This window comes from Corythoichthys intestinalis, chromosome 1 (genome assembly GCF_030265065.1).
Source record: "Corythoichthys intestinalis isolate RoL2023-P3 chromosome 1, ASM3026506v1, whole genome shotgun sequence".
NCBI lineage: Eukaryota > Metazoa > Chordata > Actinopteri > Syngnathiformes > Syngnathidae > Corythoichthys > Corythoichthys intestinalis.
Genome location: NC_080395.1, coordinates 65,662,867 through 65,683,145, shown reverse-complemented (window position 1 = coordinate 65,683,145; position 20,279 = coordinate 65,662,867). Strand labels below are relative to the sequence as shown.

The 20,279-nt window shown below is 40.1% G+C and overlaps 1 protein-coding gene across 5 annotated transcripts in view; it reads left to right on the top strand.

Moving 5' to 3' along the window:
• The window catches only part of pacsin3 (protein kinase C and casein kinase substrate in neurons 3), a 67,134-nt gene that overhangs the window by 14,346 nt on the left and 32,509 nt on the right, over nucleotides 1-20,279 (top strand). For all 5 annotated transcript variants that reach the window (XM_057838376.1, XM_057838358.1, XM_057838341.1 and 2 more), the window contains 5 exons: nucleotides 1,506-1,606; nucleotides 4,551-4,707; nucleotides 10,694-10,929; nucleotides 11,027-11,182; nucleotides 14,423-14,598. In XM_057838376.1, the coding sequence (XP_057694359.1) occupies nucleotides 1,553-1,606; nucleotides 4,551-4,707; nucleotides 10,694-10,929; nucleotides 11,027-11,182; nucleotides 14,423-14,598 (779 nt within the window). In that variant the 5' untranslated portion in view covers nucleotides 1,506-1,552. The remainder of the gene's footprint in view (nucleotides 1-1,505; nucleotides 1,607-4,550; nucleotides 4,708-10,693; nucleotides 10,930-11,026; nucleotides 11,183-14,422; nucleotides 14,599-20,279) is intronic.

Here is a 20,279-nt window from a genome sequence, read left to right as displayed (position 1 = left end):
GGGAAGTGGATGTATAGAGAAGTCAGGTCACGTTGAACTCTGGGCAGAGTTCATAGACAGATATACTCCAGCACTTGAACACCAAAGAAAATTTCTTAATCAATAGAATGAATTTAGAAAAAAAATTGCATTCATGTCTTAATGTCTTTCCGTAGTCCGGTTTTCTCCTCAGATGGTGTTTTCTGGTGGTTACATTCCAAATTTCAGATTGAGTCAAGTTTAATGACGTTTTACTTGGTTAAAATACGTTTTTGCTACCAGCTCAACTATTTGGCACTCATCGTTTATTCCACTTGTAATATTGCTTTTCCAGGTGTGCAGGTGCATTGATTATCTGTGATATACAGTGGGGCAAATAAGTATTTAGTCAACCACTAATTGTGCAAGTTCTCCCACTTGAAAATATTAGAGAGGCCTGTAATTGTCAACATGGGTAATCCTCAACCATGAGAGACAGAATGTGGGGGAAAAAATCAGCTTCCAGCTTCCACCCCCATGCTTCACAGTGGGTATGGTGCAATTCAGTATTCATTTTCCTCCAAACACGAGAACCTGTGTTTCGACCAAAAACTTTTTGGGGTTTCATCTGACCATAACACATTCTCCCAGTCCTCTTCTGGATCATCCAAATGCTCTCTAGCGAACCGCAGATGGGCCTGGACATGTGCCTTCTTCAGCAGAGGGACACGTCTGGCAGTGCAGGATTTGAGTCCCTGACGGCGCATTGTGTTACTGATAGTAGCCTTTGTTACGGTGGTCCCAGCTCTCTGTAGGTCATTCACTTGGTCCCCCCATGTGCTTCTGGGATTTTTGCTCACAGTTCTTATCATTTTGACACCACGGGGTGAGGAGGGAGATGAAAGTCTGTGTTGCCCAACGACAGCCCCAAAACGTCACTGCTCTAGAGGAAATCTGCATGGAGGAATTGGACAAAATACCACCAACAGTGTTTGAAAAGCTTGTGAAGAGTTACAGAAAATGTTTGGGCTCCCTTATTGCCAACAAAGGGTACATAACAAAGTATTGAGATGAACTTTTGGTATTGACCAAATACTTATTTTCCACCATGATTTGCAAATAAATTCTTTAAAAATCAAACAATGTGACTTTCTGTTTTTTTTTTTTTTTCACATTCTGTCTCTCATGGTTGTGGTTTACCCATGTTGACAATTACAGGCGTCTGTAATATTTTCAAGTGGGAGAACTTGCACAATTAGTGAGTGACTAAATACTTATTTACCCCACTGTAACTGATAGGGTATATAAGATTTGCCTCGCTCCTTATTTATCAATTTATACACATCACACATTTATTTGAATATCTTATAGTCTCCCTGCCCCCGGATTACAAAAAAATACTTTTAAATACCTTTGACTGTTAAATTACTTTGTTTTGTTTGTTTTGTTCTTTTGTCAATCTCTATATATTTTTCATCTATCTTTTACTTTTTTGTGTTGCCTTACTGCTTATCTAAATTTTGTAATCATTATTATCTTTTTCTCAGTTTCTGCTCCAGCCGCCATCATTCTGTGCTGTAAGGCTGACTGCAGAATGTCTTCCAATGGAGACCTCGCTGACCTTGGGAGCAGCGACAGCTTCTGGGAGGTACAGTAGCTACAAGAGTGACAAACGCTTCACAAGAATTGTTTTTACTACTAAGACTATGTGCCACTGCAACTTATTGTGGTTCCGACACAGTTCACGACTGTAATTTTTTTACATAGATGTGGTGATAGCTAAGGCCAAAACACACATAAATTATAAGTTTTTAGACCTTACGTTGTAGAATTTAAATTTGATGTAGTTTTATAGGGCATCCCAGGTCTGCAAAAATAAAATAAAATAAAATAAATAAATAAAAAAGGCAACGCTAGACTTAAATTGGTCAAAATTTGGATTTCCGGTCAAGACATGACTTTTTTCTCATCATATATGGTATCGTACATTGCTACACTGTTATCAACCACCAAAACTAGGGCTGCAACTCACGATTATTTTTTATAATCTATTAATCGGATAAATGTTTTTTAAATCACCTTCACAATTTGGCTTGAAGTTGTTTTCGGCATTTTGTAAATAACAATGAAGACAAAATGGATGACTATATCCTTCAAAAATAATATTTTATTTCAGCTTCCGGACTTAACTGTAGTCTACAACTGTACTGTTTTAAGTACAAAAAAACTTGTCAGTACACAAATCAGACAAAAATCCTGCTCATTCAAATAAAAAAGTGCTGCTGAGTGACATTTTCTTTTCTTGTGGGCAAAGTGCTGATATAAATTGTCAATGACTCATTTATTTCATTGAAACTAAACAACAAAATTGAATAAGAGGGAGGCAGACTGTAATGAATCAGTTTTCTTTATCAAACAGTTTTTCATAAATACAATCCAATTTCAAGGCACTCTCTCTTGTATGACAATTTACAGTTTGAGTGGGAGTTTGTGTTGAAAGGAGACTCTGAGCTGTGACATGAATGGGTTTATGTGTGTGGTTTCATTATAAAAAGAAATGAGCCAACTTTACGATTTAACAATAGTTTAGGTTTTATTAAGGTTGTCCATCGTACAATGATGACAATCTAACTCCATTTTTTTGTGAGTCCACTTTATGTGGCTGTGTAGCCTAATCCGAGATTCACACCGCTTGCCACAGGCAGAGAAGGTGAGGACATTGACTGGGAGTGTGTGTGTGGCACTGGCTCCATGTATCTTTTGACGTTTCCTGGTCTGTCAGTCACCTCGACCTCCCCAAGTTTTTGGAGGCCTTGTTGGAGGAGCTGCCGCCAGATGGAACGTTGTGCTGCAGTGGTTTCCAGCTGGATTGGATTAAGACCACTTTTTTTTTTTTTTTATGGCAGCCTTCACCTTGTCTGTAAAGCGCTTTTTTAACCGTCCTTCCAAGCGACAGCCAAGATGGAGCTGACCAAAAGCACCTTTCACGGCAAGCGCTCCTCTGGCATCCTAACGAAATGGCTTAGCCAGCAAAGTTGGTGCTAGGTGACTGTAGCCTCCACACTGGTGGAGTTAGTTTTAGAGTATTTCAGTGTGGGGGACTATGTCCTTCCAGCATATCCCCAGAATGCATTGTAAGCACCTGATGTGGAAGGCCTCCAGCATCTTGAGTTGGCGGCTGTACAGGTTCCATGCTTCGTAGCTGTATAGTAGAGTAGTCATAACAACGGCTCGATAAAACGCAGTCTTAAGGCTGAGTTAAGGAAGACCTGATTTATGACCTTGCGCTGTAGCCTGACGTGTACCTATTGATTTTTCAAACCCTAGCGTCACGTCAACGCGTATGACGTGGTGGAAATGGAGTGTGATTAGTCCGCTGAGACAGTTTTTTCCGGTTCAGCGCGTAAATCACCGCCATTGTAAAACATTATTTTTCAACATGCAAAAATGGACCAAGCCGACAGGAGTATCATCGAAGAGCAAGTCTCGTCAAGACATCATAAAGATTGCCAAATGGCAAGGTCAGCGATTGGATAAAAAAACGGAAGAACCACTGAGACGTATGTGTTCGAAATCGAGTGGCCACACGAAGCGGTGACCCAGTCGGCCAAAAACTGCCAGCTTTTTATCACTTTATGTCGTATTTTTGGTTGGTGCACTTCATTATTTATTGTTTACATATGTTTGCTGCGAGTCTGTGACATATTTATGTGTCACACTTCAAGTATTTGGATAATAAAGCACAGGTTTGAGGACATATAACCTCAGTCTTTGCCACATTAACAAAGAGGCCCAGTCTACCATAGGCACTTGCAGCTGCTGAGAGACTAGCTTGCAGTGCTTCGGGTGTGCGGGCCACAACTGCACAGTTGTCTGCATACTGGAGTTCGATGACTTGCTCTGAACTTACTTTTGTGACTGTTTGGAGCCTTCTGATGTTGAAGAGATTTCCATCAAGATCTAACAGTAACTCAAGTGCTCATCTGCTTCTCAAAAACAATACAAAAGGACACGTAAGACACCGATTAGCATAATCGCCTACTAGCTTAGCGCTCCGTGCTAAGTAGTAACGTCTCATCAACAAAGAATACAAACAACACAATTGGCTTCATTTACTCGCCTCTGACAGAGGATCAGTGGATCTAATAACACAAATGCCAATCTAACTCTTGACACTTCATAATATTCATACTTCATAATATTATTGATTAAGCAACCCCTGAGTGTAATGGTGAGTGTAACAGTGAACTCTCTTGTTTTAATCATTGGCCGAAACTACGCACAAACAAGGACCCAAAAGGGACTGCTCATAGCTGCCGGCAAAAATCGATTATCAGAATCGTTGGCAACTAATTTATTAATCGACTTTAATCGATTAGTTGTTGCAGCCTCAACCAAAACATTCAGTATATTATTAAGATCATCACATAACATCCTGCACGCAGCATAAAGGATATACTGTAATTAAACTGTATACATCAGATGTTGGCTATGTCATAAAAATGTTGAACTGATTGGGGGAATAAAACATTTGAGTGATTTCCTTGTTTTTTTTTTTGTTGTTTTTTTTTTTTTTTTTGTGTCCTATAAAGCCGGGAAACTACAAAAGGACCGTGAAGCGGGTAGATGATGGCCACCGACTGTGTAATGAGTTGGTCAGCTGTTTCCAGGAGCGGGCCAAGATTGAGAAGAGCTATGCTACTCAGCTGAGTGATTGGGCCAAGAGGTGGAGAGGTGTGGTTGAGAAAGGTTAGTTTCGCCAGACAATGGTCAGCCACAATTGAGTATGTCCTTAAAAGGGAAAAAGGCCACCTGAACAATTATTAACCCTTTCTTCTTCCAAACAAGTGGTATGTCTTTAATTTGGCATGTGATTTAAAAAACTGTGAGTTGCTGACAAGCTCTTGGTGTGTATTTAATGTTTCCCTTTTTTAACGCAGTATTACAGGGGGTCCTTGGTTTAAGTTTTGTGGTGACGAAAAGCATGCTATGAACGAACACTGATATGTCTAATACGCAACAACTGTGTCTGCCTCATTTGCAAAGAGACAGTCGCTGTTTTCAAAGAGTTCGATGTGACACGATATTACCAAACAATACACGCTGACATGTACGACAACATTACAGGGAAGAAACGCAGCGAGAAATTATAGCAACTTGAAGCTAGTTTAATTTCACATCAGCAGTATTTCGCAAGAGCCCGAGTGTCGAAAGAGAACGCCACAAAGGCGAGATTGTTGAAATTATGATTTAAAAAAAAAATAATAATAAAGCAAATGTGACACACAGAAGGGTTTGCTAAAATTTGTTTTTAATATATTGTTCTACGTAAATCAGCCAAGGTTGCCCCCCACATTTTTACCACACCAAATCTGGCCCCCTTTGCAAAAAGTTTGGACACCCCTGTTTAACTGATGATCCGTAGACGAGGCCAGCTTCTTTAACTTGGTACCAGCTAAATATTATTCAAAAAATAATGATGGCGGAAGAAATAAACATCTTGAATTTGAAACTGTATGTTGTCGGCGATTAGCCTAGCAATGATCTTAATTGTGGTTGTCAGCCCAAAACCCTCTAAATATATATTAAATGCATCTTACCAGGTATAAATTGACTACTACATAGTCTGTGGTGATTGTTTGGTGCCCAGTTTTCTCGTCGAATTGCAGCAGTCCATCTCGATCTCCTCTTCTGGTCTCTCGGAATACGGTAGAACTTCAAGTCAAACCGCCACACACGCTTTCACCATTTTGATTATTAATGTTAACGAGCAGAAAAACACGCCGCAATAGGAGGCATGTACGTAGCGGTAATGTGTAAACACGACGAGCTGATGGACAATATGGCGGCTCCAGTCAGGGGGGTGGAGTTGTGACGTTATGTGATTGTTGTCTATTCATTTGAGGAGACTCCCTTGTCACCACCTGTTGATTTTGGGTTACAGAACATGAAATGACCCATAAATGCCCCAAAATCCACAGAGACTGACCTAGAAAAGCCCCAAAATTTAACAGGAAGTGACTGAAAATCAGCAGCAATTGACTTGAAATGCCAAACTCATTGGTTGCCATTGACCACCATAGAAGTCCAATCCATTTGAAGTTGAAGGGATGACGGCGAATGGATGAATGTTCGCCACCCTCCCATCATAAACAAATTGGACGTCTAAAAGTGATAAACCCAATTCAAATCACAGCAGAGTGATGAAAAGAGCTTGTTTTTCTATACAGTGCCTTGCAAAAGTATTCGGCCCCCTTGAACCTTGCAACCTTTCGCCACATTTCAGGCTTCAAACATAAAGATATAAAATTTAAATTTTTTGTCAAGAATCAACAACAAGTGGGACACAATCGTTAAGTGGAACAAAATTTATTGGATAATTTAAACTTTTTTAACAAATAAAAAACTGAAAAGTGGGGCGTGCAATATTATTCGGCCCCCTTGCGTTAATACTTTGTAGCGCCACCTTTTGCTCCAATTACAGCTGCAAGTCGCTTGGGGTATGTTTCTATCAGTTTTGCACATCGAGAGACTGACATTCTTGCCCATTCTTCCTTGCAAAACAGCTCGAGCTCAGTGAGGTTGGATGGAGAGTGTTTGTGAACAGCAGTCTTCGGCTCTTTCCACAGATTCTCGATTGGATTCAGGTCTGGACTTTGACTTGGCCATTCTAACACCTGGATATGTTTATTTTTGAACCATTCCATTGTAGATTTGGCTTTATGTTTTGGATCATTGTCCTGTTGGAAGATAAATCTCCGTCCCAGTCTCAGGTCTTGTGCAGATACCAACAGGTTTTCTTCCAGAATGTTCCTGTATTTGGCTGCATCCATCTTCCCGTCAATTTTAACCATCTTCCCTGTCCCTGCTGAAGAAAAGCAGGCCCAAACCATGATGCTGCCACCACCATGTTTGACAGTGGGGATGGTGTGTTCAGGGTGATGAGCTGTGTTGCTTTTACGCCAAACATATCGTTTTGCATTGTGGCCAAAAAGTTCAATTTTGGTTTCATCTGACCAGAGCACCTTCTTCCACATGTTTGGTGTGTCTCCCAGGTGGCTTGTGGCAAACTTTAAACGGGACTTTTTATGGATATCTTTGAGAAATGGCTTTCTTCTTGCCACTCTTCCATAAAGGCCAAATTTGTGCAGTGTACGACTGATTGTTGTCCTATGGACAGACTCTCCCACCTCAGCTGTAGATCTCTGCAGTTCATCCAGAGTGATCATGGGCCTCTTGGCTGCATCTCTGATCAGTTTTCTCCTTGTTTGAGAAGAAAGTTTAGCTGCTCCACTTCACGATTGTGTCCCACTTGTTGTTGATTCTTGACCAAAAAATCAAATTTCATATCTTTATGTTTGAAGCCTGAAATGTGGCGAAAGGTTGCAAGATTCAAGGGGGCCGAATACTTTTGCAAGGCACTGTATATATACTGGACTGTCTCAGAAAATTAGAATACACAATATTCTAATTTTCTGAGACAGTCCTGTACATTAATCCACCATTTAAAGCAGGGGTGTCCAAACTTTTTGCAAAGGGGACCAGATTTGGCATGGTAAAAATGTGGGGGGCCGACCTTGGCTGACGTCCTTTACATAGAACAATATACAGGACTGTCTCAGAAAATTAGAATATTGTGTATTCTAATTTCCTGAGACAGTCCAGTATATATATGTTATGAGATAATCGTGATCATGAGCATTGTATCGCAAATCGTATTGGAAGGTATCCAGAGGTTCCCCCCTAGTCCCAAGTAGGCTTGTGCCGTTATGAGATTTTGACAGTATAATAACCTTAAGCAAAAATACAAAGGTTTCACGCGTTCGTGGTATTGAATTTTATAGCTGTAAAAATGTTATTTTGAGCTGTACGGGTTGAAAAAAAATTTGGGAAAAAAATCCATTGAACATGATTTTTTAAATTTTTCACAACATATTTGCTAAATGGAACATCAACATGAATATAGTGTTAAAATAAAAAAACTGAAATATTTTAAATAAAATAGAAATAAACTGAACTTGTAGACCAATCCCACAGCCACACCTTAAGTTGCTCAACATTAGAACAAGAGAGGGAAAAAAAGGACTTAAAATCAAATTGATCATATATTATGTAAAACACATAACACTGATACTATTAATATTAATTAATAGAATACTGATGGAGAGCAAGAGATGGAGCGCGTGTGTATGATTCGTATCATTATTTACACATTATACACACCCCCACCCCCACCCTCTCTAACACAGAAAGTCACCAGAGTGAAAAACACCACAGGCTGTATTATGAAAATGTTTTTTTTGAACAATGACGGAAGACTTTACAAAAATAGGCTAATGGTAGTGAAGAAACTACTTAGCCGTCTTGGCATACTAATTAACCACATTATCTGCCTCATTAACAAGCTTACGTTATAGTATTTGTTTTACCATCACTAAACACACTAAACACGATGGAGTGAACTCTTGTAGCTGGTGGCAAATGTTCATGACAGCGTTTACTTAAATTTTGTGTAAAGTGACGGATGATGATCACGTAAATGTGAAATCATGTTGGAGGGCCTGCTGTCCTTCCTCCTCTGAACCGTGGCTGTCTTTCTTTTGGGTAGCCGAAGTACTCCCATAGTAGCGACTTTCTTTTTTGAAGGGGATAAAAGCTCAGGTGTAGTTTTACCACCTTCAGCTTTTTGTCTACACTACAGCACAGCAACAGAGAAGTGTCTACAACAGACACAGGACAGAGCAACAACTGGAGGGTGAGGGGTGAGCCCTGCCTCTCCAAGCCACGGATTTCTCGCTGCATTTTTGGGACATAAAAAAAACGGCTAATACCGTACTACAGTATGACGAAAATTTTAGTGGTTTTGAAGCTGTGACTTTTTTATACCACGGTAAACCTTGAAACCGGAACCGACTCATGCCTACTCCCAAGCCCAGATTAATTGAATGAGAATGTTGAGGCAGGAATGGCATTCGCCTGCACACTTAGTAAAAAAAAAAAAAAATATATATATATATATGGCGGAAAACACAGACAAGACTGCAAAAAAGCAGTTTCTGCTCTTGCACTCCTCTGTAAAAGAAACTGCTGTATTTTAAGCCAAAACAACTGTTGGTTTTGATAGAACAATATGTCTATATGCTGCCATAGCAGATTCATGGCGCATTAAGCCCCCCAACTATTTTTAATTTGTCCGTTTTACCCTAGAAACCCCCGTTTACAGACGTTGCGCAACCGCTTTTGTTTCAACCCAGCCATAAAATGAAGGTAATTAATTATATTTATTATTCAAAATGTCTGTCATTTTTAGCTTTGAATCATTAGTTGATGTCTCATGTTTCGTTTAAAAAAAAAAAAAAAAAAAAAGCGACTTTAAAAAATTATTCACTCATATTTTTAAACTTTTGAACAAAACATGTCACAATGGAAAAAAATGGCGTGTGTAAAAAAGTCACGGATATCTACCTCGTAACTATCGCTTAATTGTATTTTTCTTGTTACTTTTGCATTTTCTCCGATATGTTAGATGATCATCGATCCAAACAAAAAAAAGTTGAAAAAAAAAAAAAACGTTTAAAAGGGTAAATAAATGAAAAAGAATATCTCGACCACTCATTGATGTCTGCGATTTCTGCATCGCGACCCTTGTTACATTACCATGTTTCACTCATAAAATCCCCCAAAAATCCTGCTGTGGCCATTCACAGCTGTGTCTTGAAACTCAGTGATACATGCTACATGGAGTTTTTGGATTGAAGCAAGGTAAGTACGCGATAATATCTCGTTACAGTCATGGCGTCTGTAATTCTGTTCTCGCGTGTTCTAACCTCCAGATAGGGTTTTGCTGTTTAAACCCCCCTTTTTTTTTTTTTTTTTTTTTAAATGCCCTCCTGTTCAAAATTTTTCTTCTCCCAGAACATTGAGATTTTAAGCTTTCCAATGATGTATCACACGTGCATATCGGACAATTTTGAAAGTTGGCTAAATTGGGGGTCTCAGAGCGGAACTTTAAGTCACCTTAGTGTTTTCCGCCATATATATATATTTATATATATGAGCGTTAGTCCTAAGAATTGCATACGACATCATTCGCACCAATGGGTAACTATGACCACCATGGGCACACTTAACTTTCAGGGTGTCGTTGAAAATTCAGCTAGTTCAAGAGGAAGGAAAAGTGGGTTTATAGGTTGAAAGCAAACAGGGACGCGCAAAGCCTAAAACTGAAAGTGGGGACTTAAAAAAGCTAAAGCGTGAAATTGAGGGTGCGATTCATATTATATGGTGGTTGACCTTGCCAAATGGATGGATAGGGAAGTCAGGAACACTTTCTTCCAAAAGAGGATGACTTAAAAGAGAGGAGGTAGAATTATGCTTGTGGTTTGCATTTTATTCAAACAATGTAATCAGAAGAGGTTACTGATAGTAAGGTAAGTGATAGGGGAGTGCATAACTATGATGAATGAATGATGGAGAAGACAAAAACCGAGCAGAGAACCATGTAGTGGAAGCTAAGAAAGGAAGAATGTTGTGTATCTTTTGAAGAACAGGTAAGGCTCTGGGTGGGCAGGAGGACAGCAGCAGAGTACTCTGTGTGTCTTCTGGTAGGAAAGAGGCGAAGGAAAATTGGTGATGGAACCGGAAATTATATCACTTTTTTCATGTCAGACTTTCATAGTTTGTCTAATAAAATTCAGCACCTGGAACAACTATATATTTTTGTACTCTTACACAGGGCCTCAATATGGTACACTGGAAAAGGCATGGCATGCGTTCATGCAGGCAGCCGATCGGCTCAGTGAGCTGCATCAGGAACTCCGGGACCGGCTAGTGGCAGAAGACAGCGAGAAGGTCAGAAATTGGCAGAAAGAAGTCTTCCACAAGCAGATGATTGGAGGTTTCAGGGAGACAAAAGAGGCTGACGATGGCTTTCGCAAAGCTCAGAAGCCGTGGGTCCGCAAGTTAAAAGAGGTTTGATACACCCTCTCACCCTTATCAGGGTGACTTATTGGGTATGTGTTATTGTCAGTGGCAGTATTACACATTTGTTGTTTATTTTCTTGTCTAGCTGGACACAAGTAAGAAGAGCTACCATCAGGCACGGAAGGAGGAGTGGTCAGCCATTAACAGGGAAACGCATGCTAAGGCGGATCCATCCAAGTCCCAAGAAGAAGTCCGCAAATATACGGCCCGTGCGGAGCGCTGCAACCAAGAGGCTGAAAAAGTATGACGCTTACATGCACCCCAATACAGTCATTGATTTTCTGGATTTTTGAAATTATATCAATATAATTTCATAATAATCTTGAGGTGAAAAAGGGATCAAGACATTTTAGTGCATAAATATTTGCACGCTGACGCACGCACGCCTACTACATGTGGAAGTCTTACTCCAATCTGGGTGTGTTAGGGAGTTCAAAAAAGCCTGCATTTGTGTTTTTGTGACTTTGAAACATGACCACACTTGTTTCCTGTGTTTTCTACTCTCCAACGGCAGAACGCTCCAGGTCGCGAAGAGGGAAATGATCAAACAAACATAGGGAAATCCTTTGACAAATTCTAGATCGGTCAATACACAGAAATGTGTGAGAAGGCCAACAGCTCTTTACAAGAACCATGCATGATGATTCCAGGAAGAGGGAGATGAGATAAAAATGTTGATTCAATTCTGTAAAATAGTCTATATTTAAAACTCTTCACAGTCAAAGTGCAGAATAATAGTCCAGTTCTGGCATGACATCCTTACATAGTAATATCAGGGTTCATCCGTGTCATTAAAAAGCATTGAAAGTCATGAAATGGATTTTGTCAAAATTCAGGCCTTAAAAAGCATTAAACTAAATGTTCTTGGCATTAAAAATTACATAAGCTTGATGGTAAAAATACACAAAAACAAAACTTTTTTACATAGTTTATTAGAGTTGTCCGATATCAGCCGAGCAAAGCATTTTAAAATAATGTCGACATTGTTTTTTCATTATCGGTTTAAGGCCAATATGCGTGTTTCCTTCAAAGTGAATATAGAATCCTTCTGCCTTTGTACAAGGGCTGGTCACAGCTTAGCCCAGCAGTTGTGCTTGTTGACCATTAGGTGTCTACAAACTAAGAAGCTTGAGATTTGTTATGTGAGACCATTTTAGAGATGTGACCGAAGTTTCTGCCGAAAATAGCTAAAAAGGCATTATCGGTTTTTCTTTTTTGAAGCTAGCGTGTTGCTTCTCTCCGTGTTTTGATGACATCACAAGAGGACTAAGGTGCTTTTCACTATTTGTTGGTAAAGTTTCGGTTTTAAAAACCGAAAACAGATAATGCATTTTTAGCTATTTTCAACCCATAGTTTTTGGCGCCGAATTTTAGGTCATATCTCTGCCGATAATGCATTTTTAGCTATTTTCGGCCTGTAGTTTTCGGCGCCAAATTTTTGGTCACATATCTAGACCATTTGCATTCATGGCGAAAAAATTAAATGAACAATAAATGATTTAAAAATAATGAATTATAAACTCATTACATATCTCATTCACTGTACTGAAGCTGAGCCTGTGAGCCATATGTGATAGGGCAGTGCCTTATTGGCACTTTGCAGTTGCACTTGAGTTAAAGTTCTCCTATTTTTCACAGAATGTTTATTGAAATACCACAAAGTTATTATATTTATCATTTTTTAAGTATCAAATGGGGCATCACAATACAATTAGCCATAATATGTTCAAGGGAACCTCAGACTTAAAGACTTGTTGGCTCTAATAAGCCACAATTGTTCGCTTTTATGAAAATGTTATCAGAAAAACATAAAATATTGCCAATGATTGAAAAACCTATAATATTTAGTACATGTTTTGACCTACGGAGGGCGCCATGTTTTTATACCTGCAATGGATGACTGTGATGACATAGACGTCTACGCGGCGAGACGTCCAACACATGCGCTCATCGGTTTAAAGCGGCGAGCACTTACTATTAGTGTTTTTATTGAGTCCTTTATTACCTTTAACGTTGCCTCAAAATACTTTTTGGACATGTTTCCCTCTCATTCGTCTAAGCATTGTTTTCTTGTGGTAGCTCTAAAGCAGATTGTTGATCACACATTAGTCATGTAGCATATTTAAATCACCCTTATTTGATATTACGACGTTTAACAATGTTTCTTAAGGCATCTTTAGTATGTTCTGTCTGTATGCATCTAAAAAAAAGAACAAGCTGAAAGCGCACGGTAGTACTTGGGCTGTCAAATTCGCCTCTTATAGGACGTTTTGCCGGTGTAGCACATTTTGGCAGAACACCATTTTTTTTTCTCTACTTTTGTCCTGTCTCCTCCCGTCTTTCCTGTTCATTTTACTTTTGCTACTCGTTTTCTCAAATATCGACAGTGCTGTGATGCTCATTAATGTTCCTCTCGGGTTCAAATTGAAACTGTTGAACAGATGACATGTTTATGTCGCTAGAGTCCTACTCTGGAAGCCCGGTAGTGTAACCACGTAAAGTCACCGCCCTGCGACGTCAACAACAATTGCGACCTACTAGTTAAACTAATCTTACAAATTGTATGAAAACAAAAACATCAAGAGGGGTTTTAATATCAAATTATTTTAACTCATAGTTTATCTTTTAAAAACTACAAGTCTTTCTACCCGTGGATAAGGAGGAAGTCCTCGACCCCATACGTATATCTATATTGGATTTTTGGAGTTGGATAACATCGGTTATTGGTTAAAAAATAACTTACAATTTATGTGTTTGAAACTATTTGCAGTTGGGCATGGACATTAGTTTAAAGTGGCATTAATAGAGATTAAAAAGCATTAAATGAGATTTGCTGATACCTGTAGAAACCCTGAATATATTTTATTCTTCCTACCTTATCTATAATTTAGACTGTAACGAACAAAGTGTTGCAAAAACAATGTGCCAAAATCGGCACACAATTTAAAAAAAAAATGAAAAACCCAATAGCAAAACTCCCACTTGGACATTTGTGTTGTAAATACATTCAAGTTATTATTTAATATTTTACAAGTGCTCAATGTGTCCACCACCGAACGATATCAACCTGATATAAAAAGTCTTCTCAAATGCACCTCAGGATGTTGCGGTCCGCCATGCTGTTAGTCGATTTCTGGTAAATACTGATGACGTAAAGAGAGTTTTCTATTGTTTTTCGTTTTTGAAAAATTGCATGCTGCTTTGGCCACATTCATTTTGAAACGCCCTGTATACTGAATCTCGATCATGAATTAAACCTTTATTAGGCACTCATTTAAATACTACAATAAAAGTGTTGTTGGAGGCATAACCAGAGTATTTTTATTCATTTCAATTGAATTTGAAAAACACAATATAAACAGTCAGTTAAACCACACAAGATGGAATACAAATCCATTCTTTTTCTCTCCTCAGAGGTCATTATGTGCAGTAATGAAGTATAGCAAGTCTCTCACTAATAGCCAGTGTACGTGTTTTGCAGGCTAAAGAGCGTTATGAAAAGACCCTGGAAGAGCTGAACCGCTGTAACCCTCGCTACATGGAAGACATGGAGCAGGTTTTTGACCTCACTCAGGAAGCTGAGCGCAAGAGACTGTGCTTCTTTAAAGAGGTCCTGCTGGAGATCCATTCACACCTCGACCTGTCCAGCAAAGAAGGGTAAGACACCGGCACATTAAAGGAAATGGGCAGTGACGTGCTTTAAGGGGAGGCAGAGCTAACCTCTCAGTCATGTAAAATTAAAAATGTAATTGTAATACAGTGCCTTGCAAAAGTATTCGGCCCCCTTGAATCTTGCAACCTTTCGCCACATTTCAGGCTTCAAACATAAAGATATGAAATTTAATTTTTTTGTCAAGAATCAACAACAAGTGGGACACAATCGTGAAGTGGAACAACATTTATTGGATAATTTAAACTTTTTTAACAAATAAAAAACTGAAAAGTGGGGCGTGCAATATTATTCGGCCCCTTTACTTTCAGTGCAGCAAACTCACTCCAGAAGTTCAGTGAGGATCTCTGAATGATCCATTGTTGTCCTAAATGACCGATGATGATAAATAGAATCCAACTGTGTGTAATCAAGTCTCCGTATAAATGCACCTGCTCTGTGATAGTCTCAGGGTTCTGTTTAAAGTGCAGAGAGCATTATGAAAACCAAGGAACACACCAGGCAGGTCCGAGATACTGTTGTGGAGAAGTTTAAAGCCGGATTTGGATACAAAAAGATTTCCCAAGCTTTAAACATCTCAAGGAGCACTGTGCAAGCCATCATATTGAAATGGAAGGAGCATCAGACCACTGCAAATCTACCAAGACCCGGCCGTCCTTCCAAACTTTCTTCTCAAACAAGGAGAAAACTGATCAGAGATGCAGCCAAGAGGCCCATGATCACTCTGGATGAACTGTAGAGATCTACAGCTGAGGTGGGAGAGTCTGTCCATAGGACAACAATCAGTCGTACACTGCACAAATCTGGCCTTTATGGAAGAGTGGCAAGAAGAAAGCCATTTCTCAAAGATATCCATAAAAAGTCTCGTTTAAAGTTTGCCACAAGCCACCTGGGAGACACACCAAACATGTGGAAGAAGGTGCTCTGGTCAGATGAAACCAAAATTGAACTTTTTGGCCACAATGCAAAACGATATGTTTGGCGTAAAAGCAACACAGCTCATCACCCTGAACACACCATCCCCACTGTCAAACATGGTGGTGGCAGCATCATGGTTTGGGCCTGCTTTTCTTCAGCAGGGACAGGGAAGATGGTTAAAATTGACGGGAAGATGGATGCAGCCAAATACAGGAACATTCTGGAAGAAAACCTGTTGGTATCTGCACAAGACCTGAGACTGGGACAGAGATTTATCTTCCAACAGGACAATGATCCAAAACATAAAGCCAAATCTACAATGGAATGGTTTAAAAATAAACATATCCAGGTGTTAGAATGGCCAAGTCAAAGTCCAGACCTGAATCCAATCGAGAATCTGTGGAAAGAGCCGAAGACTGCTGTTCACAAACACTCTCCATCCAACCTCACTGAGCTCGAGCTGTTTTGCAAGGAAGAATGGGCAAGAATGTCAGTCTCTGGATGTGCAAAACTGATAGAAACATACCCCAAGCGACTTGCAGCTGTAATTGGAGCAAAAGGTGGCGCTACAAAGTATTAACGCAAGGGGGCCGAATAATATTGCACGCCCCACTTTTCAGTTTTTTAATTTGTTAAAAAAGTTTAAATTATCCAATAAATTTTGTTCCACTTCACGATTGTGTCCCACTTGTTGTTGATTCTTGACAAAAAATTAAAATTTTATATCTTTATGTTTGAAGCCTGAAATGTGGCGAAAGGTTGCAAGGTTCAAGGGGGCCGAATACTTTTGCAAGGCACTGTATATAGTACATTTTAATTTTTTGTCCTTTGGTATGTATTTATAAACAGTTTTCCATTCGAATCAAAATGTTTTTTCCCCCCGATTTGGAATAATAATTTTTCTACGCTCCATAACTCCTGTTCTAAATGGGAAGGAAATGCGCTGTGAGGCTGGTCCTTGCTATGCTGCTTGGTATGCGGTGTAATCTCTGTCACCTTGTTTGTATGCACGGGAAATAGTACGTCTCTGTTCCTCTACATATAACAAAACACTCCGATGATAGGCCCTGTATTTCCATATTCTGGGTAATGTATGAAATGTTTTTCTAAAGCGTTTTTAAAACTCGTGGATGAATTATAAAACAGCTGTAGATAATTAACTCTGTCAGGCCTGCCCCACGGGGCTGCAGAGGGCGCCTATCATAGGTGGAATATTAGCCTGTGAACTGATCCGCTTTCTTCAACGAAGAAGACAAGAAAAGAAAGAAGAAAAAATGTCAACCGCTCTTTTCGAGTGGTACACTCAAAAAAACTGACTGTGTGGATGTCCTACGAGAAACCACCTTTTCTGCTTCCCATCTTCTGTTTTTAACAAGGGCCAGTGTCTGGACACAATGCGGATATTGCGATATGAAGAATTTGTCCAGAAGCACGAATAATCAGGCCCTCACGTTAAAAGTCTGAAAACTAGGTCCTTTTCAGCATTAAAAAACATACAGTTGGAAGAGGACTTTTCTCACACTGTTGCTGGTATTTTGGCCCATTCCTCCATGCAGATCTCCTCTAGAGCAGTGATGTTTTGGGGCTGTCGTTGGGCAACACGGACTTTCAACTTCCTCCACAGATTTTCTATGGGGTTGAGATCTGGAGACTGGCTAGGCCACGCCAGGACCATGAAATGTTTCTTACGAAGCCACTCCTTTGTTGCCCTCGCTGTGTGTTTGGGGTCATTGTCATGCTGAAAGACCCAGCGACGTCTCATCTTCAATGCCCTTGCTGATGGAAGGAGATTTTCACTCAAAATTTCTCGATACATGGCCCCATTCATTCTTTCCTTTACACAGATCAGTCGTCCTGGTCCCTTTGCAGGAAAACAGCCCCAAAGCATGATGTTTCCACCCCCATGCTTCACTGTGGGTATGGTGTTCTTCAGATGCAATTCAGTATTTTCTTCTCCTCCAAACACGAGAACCTGTGTTTCTACCAAAAAGTTCTATTTTGGTTTCATCTGACCATAACACATTCTCCCAGTCCTCTTCTGGATCATCCAAATGCTCTCTTGCGAACCGCAGACGGGCCTGGACGTGTACTGGCTTCAGCAGGGGGACACATCTGGCAGTTCAGGATTTGAGTCCCTGGCGGCGCATTGTGTTACTGATAGTAGCCTTTGTTACTGTAGTCCCAGCTCTCTGTAGGTCATTCACTAGGTCCCCCCGTGTGCTTCTGGGATTTTTGTTCACGGTTCTTGTTATTATTTTGACACCACGGGGTGAGATCTTGCATAGAGCCCCAAATCGAGGGATATTATCAGTAGTCTTGTATGTCTTCCATTTTTTAGTAATTGCTCCCACAGTTTATATCTTTACACCAAGCGTTTTACCTGTTGCAGATTCATCTTCCCAGCCTGGTGCAGGTCTACAGTTATGTCTCTGGTGTCCTTCGACAGCTCTTTGGTCTTGGCCATAGTTGAGTTTGGAGTGTGACTGACTGAGGTTGTGGACAGGTGTCTTTTATACCGATAATGAGTTAAAACAGGTGCCATTACTACAAGTAACGAGTGGAGCCTCATTAGACCTCGTTAGAAGAAGTTAGACCTCTTTGACAGCCAGAAATCTTGCTTGTTTGTAGGTGACCAAATACTTATTTTTCACTCTTAATTTGGAAATATTTACATATTTATTTATATATATAGAGCAGGGGTCGCGTTAACCGGAAATTTTCCGTCGTTGACCGGTTTTTTAAAATGGTGACGGAAAAAACTGAAGTCCGTCAGTCATTTTGACAGGTTGCAATTCACACCCCAGACCACAGGGTGGCGAGTTAGCATATTAATTAGCTATTGTCTCTCTTAATGCATGACGTCGTTGGCTATTCTGTCAGAATATTGTAGCGTAACCGGGGTCTGGCGGCGGCACCGTGATTGACACATCAACGCGAGGTTCTTATTGGTGCACCCGGTGTGCCAGCGCGTCATCCAATTGATGGACAAGATTGCCGCCTGTGTATAGACCCCAATCACATGACGTCACAACTCCGCCCCCCTGACCGGAGCCGCCATAGTGTGTGTCAGCCCGTCATGTTTATACATTACCGCTACGTACATGCCTCCTATTACGGCGTGTTTTTCTGCTCGTTAATATTAATAATCAAAATGGTGAAGGTGTGTGTGGCGGTTGGTTGCTGTAACAGAGAAGATAGATGGAGAGACTTGAAGTTCTACCGTATTCTGTGAGACGCGAAGATGAGAGCGAGATGGACTGCTGTAATTCGACAAGAAATTTGGGCACCAAACGATCACCACAGACTATGTAGTAGTCTTTTTATATCTGGTAAGATGCATTTAATATATATTTAGAAGATTTTGGGCTGATAACCACAATTAAGATCATTGTGTGACGTTGGTGATTGGGGTCTATATCGTTGACTCCTTTTCTTTGGGGGCGGAGTTGTTGGCGGTAAGCAGAGTAAAAAGGGAGAAAAATACCACGACTTCCGTGTCTAATTTTTCGCCGCCAAGCAAGCGTTACAATATTAATTAAAAATGAATGAAAACTAAATACTATTGAATATGTCATCATTATCATTTTAAAAATTTAAGTGACGGGTAAAAATAGACTATGACCGGATTTTTATGACCCTGTCAGTCAAAATGACAGACAACGAAAATGTCTAGCGCAACCTCTGATATAGAGTATATATTTTATGATTGTTTAAAAATCAAACAATGTGATTTTCAGGTTTTTTTCCCACATTCTGTCTCTCATGGTTGAGGTTCACCCATGTTGACAATTACAGGCCTCTCTAATCTTTTCAAGTAGGAGAACTTGCAAATTGGTGGTTGACTAAATACTTATTTGCCCCACTGTATTTGTGTGATACAGCTTAAAATAAGTATTTGAACACCTGTCTATCAGCTAGAATTCTAACCCTGAAAGCTCTGTTAGTCCAGTCTGCCTATTAAAAGTCATCCTCTACTACATGTATTTTCCTGAATTGGATGCACTTGTTTGAGGTCGATAGCTGCATGAAGACACCTGTCCACCCCATAAAATCAGTAAGACTCAAACTTGTAACATGGCCAAGACAAAAGAGCTGTCCAAAGACACCAGAGACAAAATTGTACAATGTGCAATTGTACAATGCTGTAAAGGGCTATAGAGCAATTACCAAGCAGCTTGTTGAAAAAAGGTCCGCTGTTGGAGCAATCATTAGAAAATGGAAGAAGCTAAACATCACGATCAATCTCAATCGGAGTGGCGCCCCATGTAAGATATAATCTCTTGGGGTCACAGTAATCCTAAAAAAGGTGAAGAATCAGCCTAGAACTACACAACAGGAGTTGGTCAATGACCTGAAAAGAGCTGGGACCACCGTTTCCAAGGTTACTGTTGGTAATACACGCTGACGTCATGGTTTGAAATCATGCATGGCACGGAAGGTTCCCCTGATTAAACCATCACATGTCAAGGCCCGTCTTAAGTTTGCCTATGACCATTTGGATGATGCTGAGGAGTCATGGGATTAAGTTTTGTGGTCAGGTAAGAGCAAAATAGAACATTTTGGTCCTTATTCCACTAATCGTGCTTGGAGGAAGAAGAATTATGAGTTTTATCCCAAGAAAACCATCCCTACTGTGAAGCATGGGGATGGTAGCATCACGTTTTGGGGGTGTTTTACTGTGCATGGGACAGGACGAGTGCACTGTATTAAAGAGGGGATGACTGGGGCCCTGTATGGTGAGATTTTGGGG